Source organism: Mycetomoellerius zeteki, unplaced genomic scaffold (genome assembly GCF_001594055.1).
Source record: "Mycetomoellerius zeteki isolate Tzet28-1 unplaced genomic scaffold, Tzet1.0 scaffold1030, whole genome shotgun sequence".
Classification (NCBI taxonomy): Eukaryota; Metazoa; Arthropoda; class Insecta; order Hymenoptera; family Formicidae; genus Mycetomoellerius; species Mycetomoellerius zeteki.
Window position 1 is genome coordinate 33,902 of NW_017255944.1, and position 7,422 is coordinate 41,323.

Consider the following 7,422-nt stretch of genomic DNA (forward strand, 5'->3'; position numbering starts at 1 on the left):
CATCAAATACGATAAAGAAAGGCCGAATCGGTCAAAGTTAGATGTTTCGAATAATACATTATATATTCTTTTATTAAATTAATTTAGAAAATTAATTTCCAGATATAATTGCGAGCCGATAACATTCGGATTTGACAATTATTCTAAAACGCTAATAATCTCTCCTAAATAGATTAGAAAGAAAGAAAGAGAGAAAGAAACTTATTGCGAAAAATATTACCTCAGCCAGGGTTCGATTATTAATTAATATAAAGTATAAACCTAGACAAATTAAAAATAATTATTATATTAACATGTAATTCAAGTATAAATACGCTTGAGAAGGATTTATACGCGAGTATTTTGAAACAGGAAGATTTATGACAAGGCTGCAAATCAGAATGAAACTCAGCCGAATTAGCCGTCTCTACGTCTATATTATTTGCAAAAATGTCCTGAAAATAAAAATACTATTCTGTATTCAGAATCCAAAACAGTTACATTTTGCATAAAAAATTATTATGATATATAATTTTATTATGTGTTATTATATATTTCATTACGTGTTATCTTATAATATTAATTTTTAATGTTAAATTCGCGTAAAAGATGCAAATAAATTTACAAAATAAATTTATCTAATTGGTTTACTCTTTCACCACGTATACTTCGATTCTATGTGACTTCGACAGCTGTCATAACCGCTCGTTACATGCATCGATAGTGACTACGTTTACACGCACTGGTAAAACCGTTTTAGTTAAAACCGGTGTTAGATGTCCTGTAAACGTCTCTTAATACAGTTATTAAAACCGTTTTAGTAAATCCAAACCTCTTCTGAAACAGGTTTGGCATTACTAAACCGTTTTACAAAAGTCGTGTAAACGATCTTCAATCGGTTTAACGTATCAAAATTCGATGTTACCAACTTTAGACGTTAAAGTTAAGAAATGACAAAGGATATTTCGTCTTAGGTTCCGTATCAGATTATATAAAGCTACTTTATTTTTGGCGAAGGTAAAATACGCCTGATCGTGTAAACAGGCACCAACCGATTTTAACTAAAACGGTTTTTACTAAAACCGTTTTTACTAGTGCGTGTAAACGTAGTCAGTGAATCGCATTCTGAAAATTTTTATGTATTCCAAAAATCATGGAAAAAGTGTTGCTACCTTTCTGCCCATGACTGTACATGAAATTTAATGTATTTTCATAAAATTTTATGAAATTTAATACACACATTCATTACATTTAAATAACTACTGTAATTTAGTTTTCAGTTAAATCATTCATTACTTTTAATTTCGTTCATAACTACGAGCTTCATTTACATGTAAAGAAAGCATTTCTAACAGTGTATAGCTACTATCTAAAACTTTTAGAGTGACTTGTTACTCTAAAGAGTGAAATCTCGTTAAAGATTAAAAATCGAGCTACTTTTATTCAAGAGTGATTCAATTTTCATTGTTTAGAATGAGATTTCACTCTACAGAATTTAGAGAGTAGATACAAACCTGGAAATAATTTTGTTGGAACATCAAAATAATTATGTAGGTAGGAAATTTAAATATAATGAGCAAGACTGCAAAAAAATTTGATACTAACAATTAACTTAAGCGTCACATATAATTATTTTGATAGTTTAACAAAATTATTTTCAGATCTGTATCTAGCTAAATTTTTAGATATTTCAACAAAACCTTCTTTCCAGGTTAGATTTCCTTTGTCTAGATCAATCCTCTATTCCAATCTTTCCTAATTGAGCTTTATCTTTATAAACTTTCTTTCTACTTTAACTTGCTTTGTAACTGAGAAGATAAATAAGACATTTTCATTGCATACGTGCTATTAGACTAAGGATTAGAATCGAAAGCGAAATCTTGGAATAAAGGAAAGGCTCTTCCTTGATATTACTCTCTCCAAATTCTTTGGAGTAGAAATCTTACTCTAAAGAATGAAAATTGAACCCGTTTTGACTCAATCTTCAATCTTTAAGAGTAAGATTTGGCTCTACAAAGTGAGATTCACTCTGACAATCGTTTTCATCGTAGATTAATTTTAATCTCGTTCAGCTAACTTTTAATCTTTTTCTAAGAATTAGAACTATGTTAGAATTATATTGACAGAAACATTTTCATAAAAGTTTTAGAGAGTAAAGTAAAGGAAATCACCGGTACGTGAATGTACGTACACCCAAGGACTTCGATTCTTTCCCTCAGAAATTTTCACAAACTGAGAAATGACCACCTTTTTACATTAATGCTCATAGTCCGTGCGCGATTATAACGACACAACTAAACCTTACGTCCGCTTACAACTAAATTTGACTTAAAGACGAAATAACCTGAATTTTTGGAAGTCTTAAAAAAGTAACGGAGGGAAAGAATCGAAATCCTTGGGTGTACATACAATTGTTCAACGTGATCTTCCACTTCGAACAACGCGAAGGTTCGAGTAATCTAACATGCATTGTCAAACCTTCGCACTGTTGTTAGGGGAAAAAGATGTGCGACGAAAATAAACACGGAAGCGCAATATTTATCATCAGCACCGTTCTAAAATTCGTTAAAGACTAATCGGAACAATAAGCCCCTGTTCTCCGACATTTTATCTTGGAATAAGATAAATAATAAAGATACACAGAATTAAAAAATATTTTTGCTGCTTGATGTACGAGTTATCTTAACGAGATATCTCATCGATGCGAGTGTGCGAACAATTGTGTCTGGAAGAATTAATTTTATACCAAGAATACATATCTAGTCTCTAAATTCTTTGGAATAGCATCTCACTCTAATAAGTGAAAATTGAGCCAGTCTTGAAAAAAATTGCTCAATTTTCAATCTATAAGAGATTTCAATCTTCAGAGTGAGATTCACTCTATAAGTTTTAGAGTAGAAAAACGCGTCTTCCTCTCTGTCTTTCTTTATTAGTACTTATTCCACTTATTAAAACACTTATTAAATAGCGATTCATTCCTTCATTTTCTCTTCTTTTCTCCGAGATCAGCGAGATCGTTCATCCCGGCTTTCAAAATACTATATACTAAATCCAGAAGAGTAGTGAAATTACACAGTAAACAAACTGACAGCATTTGTCGTCAAGATAATGTTAGACATCATTTTGATGTCAAAATGACGACAAATAACATCGATTTATTTGCTGGGTAATTCACGTCATGATACATCTATCAAATGTATATTAAATTGATATTCTTTCTTATTTTTTTCTCATTCTTGTTCGAATTGAATAATTCACTTCGTTTTCTGTCATTCATTCCTCCTAAAGATTTTTGCTTTTTTTTTAATATTCGTTTTTACATAAAGATACAATGCGTTGTTTTTACTTCTTTTTATCATCGAATTTCCAATCATCTGACTCGCAATATCTAATTCTGTTTTTTTCTTATTCTCTTCTTAATTATACTATATAGATTTCCGTTTTCCAAGAGACGCAGTATTTTACCCTGCAATAGGGAATATTTGTTCATACTAAAAATTCCTTACGTCATATATTCCGTAGATTTGCCTGACAAATCACACGAACTTCGGGAAAAGGAGAGGAGATGTAGGAAACAGAAAGAGGAAAAAATGTCACAACGTTCCTTCGCATTCTTTTTTCAGCTTAATGTACAGTCTTTTTAACACTCATTTTAACACTCGCGTCAGAAGAGCATATCATGCACCTGGCATTCTCACTTGCATTATTAAAACGAAAGTCTCAAGAGACTGTCCGAGGAAAGGAACGAAGCGATTGTCGCAAAGAGCGTTAACAGAATACAATATCTCTCGTGAAATCACACAGAAAAAGAAAGGACAATGGAAACCTTTCGTGGGGGATTTAAAAACGATTGATATACACTTGGCAGTGTTAGAGAATACTTAATATGGCTTGACACGAACGGTCGCATTATCACCGGGTAAAGGAACCAGCTAACTTCGAGCGACACGCTCGAGTATCCCGGAAGCGCGACATCTAAAGATGAAACGTGAAGAACGACGGAAGAATACCGTTATCGGTAGAAAGGAAGATTTACAACGATTTACAGTCCTCGCAGACTAAAGTGTAGAAGCCGATGCTTCGATGCAATCGATCTTAACTCGTTTAGACTTCATTCACGCTGTAGATAATAATTTTTCAATTGCATCTTGTTCTAAAAGTATTAGCTCGACATACATTTTGTAATTAATAAATAATGAACTTAAGAAATATATATATACATCTTTTCCTAATATTTTTCCTGAATTTGTGTGCATCCTTAAGCTACTGTTTTTTAATAAAGCTGAGAAATTTTGTTATTATAAAAAATCCTAATGGATGTAGAATCCTTGAGAAGTGTTAATTTTATAATTGGAAAATGCAGTTCTCATTACAAATCTGACTTAAAGTAACACACATTGCTAGCCAAAAGTTTGGAACTATATATAAAATTCAGAAATATTTCAGTGAAACACTATTTAAAAATAAAGCATTGTTTAATTTAAAAAAATAGACTACGGTTATAGAGTTTTTTTTCCAAAAGTAAGCTATAGACTATTTTAAAAGATAGACGGAAAATTCTTTAAAATATAAATAAATATATAGTTTATATATTATTTACCTTACTTAAAAACTGATTAAGCTAACTTCAACAAAACAAGTATGTAATTTTTTAGTGCTTTTTTAAAAAAAAATATTTTTGTAGGACTTTAAACATTTTATGTTACTTTTTATTTCGTTATAAAATAATAAAATAATAAAAATGTTAAATTATAGTCATTAAGGGGATGCTAAAGTTGTTCTACTTTACCATCATTTCCATTCGGTGAAATATCTCCGAATTGAATTGACGGATTGCAAAAAATTGTTTTTACGGAATTAAAGTACGCACAAACAGGACCTCAGCTGTATCGGATTTTAGGAGAAAATCGAAGAAAAGTTTAAAAATTCGCTTACTTTTAGCTCGTACAGCTGACACCTCAGGTCTATATTTGCTTCATACAAGAGTTTTATAGTTTATATCTTGAAAATAAGCATAGGTCTGAGGTCACATTATTGTAACGAACGATACCAAGTTTATAGAACTAAGATTGAAAGTCTAGAAGGAAGGTAATCCTATTTAATAGAAAATACGTATATACGGGTACTTTGCGAAGACTGGGACTGTTACCTTTGTCATACTGACTTAGGGCCACTGTCACCAAGCTCAGTTAACTTAACTGGCCAGTTAATCCATCGGAATTGACCAATTGTCATTTTGTTTGAAGTAAACAATTCCGATGGACCAAGCTCAGTCAACTAACTGGCCAGTTAAATTAATTGAGCTCGATGACAGTAGCCCTTAAGGGAATCCTAAACCGATTACCGAACTTAATCGAGGTCGATAGTGCAGACTTTTTTAATTCCAAATTCGATAATAGTGACATCTTTGATTCATTTCTTACATTATATATCGTTCTATCTCACTTAAACGCATACATCTGTCCTTATCTAATATGCCAGCATCATCTATCGCAACTATTACTACACGGAATTTCGACTCTGTTGACAGTCCCAGTCTTCGCAAAGTACCCGTGCATACGTATTTTCTATTAGATAGGATTACTTTCCTTCTAGACTTTCAATCTTAGTTCTATAAACTTGGTATCGTTCGTTACAATGATGTGACCTCAGACCTATGCTTATTTTCAAGATATAAACTATAAAACTCTTGTATGAAGCAAATATAGACCTGAGGTGTCAGCTGTACGAGTTAAAAGTAAGCGAATTTTTAACTTTTCTTCGATTTTCTCCTAAAATCCGATACAGCTGAGGTCCTGTTTGTGCGTACTTTAATTCCGTAAAAACAATTTTTTGCAATTCGTCAATTCAATTCGGAGATATTTCACCGAATGGAAATGATGGTAAAGTAGAACATGATGGTAAACAACTTTAGCATCCCCTTAAGTCTGATTTTCTTTCATGCAGTAAAAAATTTTAACTGTAGTAATAGTTGCGATAGATGGTCATGGCATATGTTAGATAAGGACAGATGTATGCGTTTAAGTGAGATAGAACGATATATAATATAATGTAAGAAATGAATCAATAGTCTTAATCTTTTAGGTTTTTTGTATAGTGTAGATACAAGTATTAATTATTTACTTTTGGCAAATAAGAGTTTACATCATTGATGAGAAAATGTCTATCTATACACTATAGATATATAATATACTATAGATGTATAAATACACTATAGATTTAGTCTGTTTCTACTAATGTAGTTTAATTTTAATCTCGGTTCAATTAACTCTTCTTCAATTCCATCGAAAGAATTGAACCAAGATTAAATCAAAAAGCAACGTGTAATCTGCAGCGTGGAATCAACTCGACGCGTACGATACGGAAAAGAGGCGAGGATGCGGGATTCAAACAAAATTGCGAACGAATAAACGATTTACTTCAATGTATACGGAGTGTCGCAAAAAACGAGTCAAGAATCAATTACATCGACGCATATGTTTCATCTCTTCTCTTATCAAAGGAAAGTGGCTCACTGCATTCGTTCATGTTCATTCGTTTGTCTTTGCTAGTTTAATCTGGATCGATCCATCTTTGCATTCATCATCACACAGAGATTAAGATCTTACAAGTCTATTCGACAGACCGATCTCAGCACTCACCAGTTTCGCAGTTTTTCCTTTACTCTTTTCTGTGATATACGCACACACATGCACGCACGCACGCACGCACCTATCTCTCTAAAAAGAAAATAGAACCTACACTCTAGCGTTACTCGCACTCAGGCTTCAAATATACCGACTTGACCGTCTCATAAATACGAAATGTCTTTATATATAGTCTTTCTGAGTCATAACATAATACGTTTATCGAAATACGATCATTGATGAGCTTTAACAAGTCAATACAGAGACTACAATCGAAAATCTAGTCAATAATGTATATAAAGTGGTCCACCAGAGTAGAGAGAAAGAGAGAACGAGAGAGAGAACACGCGAATAACTTCTAAATTCGAAGAAAAAGTTGGATACAATTTGTACAATTTTGAGAGGAAAGTCCAGAATTTTATTAAGTGTTCCCGTTTCCGGTAGGACCTCTTCCCTGTTCTAGAACCTGTTCTGAAGAATATGAAGGAAAACGAGTATTCTCTCTTTGTCTTACAGTTTTAGTAATCTTCATTTGCCCATACCGACTAGCGCCTCGTCCATAAGTTCATCGTCGGTAATGCAAGGCGACGCGGACGAATGGGGTGAGGGTGGGATCACTCGGGGGCTCGGTGCCGGACTCTTGACGATGTGCACACTGACGGACGGACTAGCAGCAGGCGGGAACGGAGCAGGAAGCGGCGGCGGAGGCGGCGGCGGTGGCGGTGTATTGCGACGTACCGTCGGCGCTGCCTGAGTCATCGCCCGCTCCGGAATCGTCGTCAAATGGTGCTGCGTTAAGGACGCTGGCAGGCCGTGG

General features: G+C 33.6%; 1 protein-coding gene across 1 annotated transcript in view; it reads right to left on the reverse strand.

Annotated features, from left to right (window-relative positions):
* Nucleotides 1-7,036: 7,036 nt before the first annotated feature.
* MED1 (Mediator complex subunit 1) overlaps nt 7,037-7,422 on the reverse strand; it is an 8,329-nt gene continuing 7,943 nt past the window's right edge. Inside the window, 1 exon segment of the mRNA XM_018445047.1 lies at nt 7,037-7,420. Coding sequence (XP_018300549.1) covers nt 7,134-7,420 — 287 coding nt within the window. The 3' untranslated portion in view covers nt 7,037-7,133.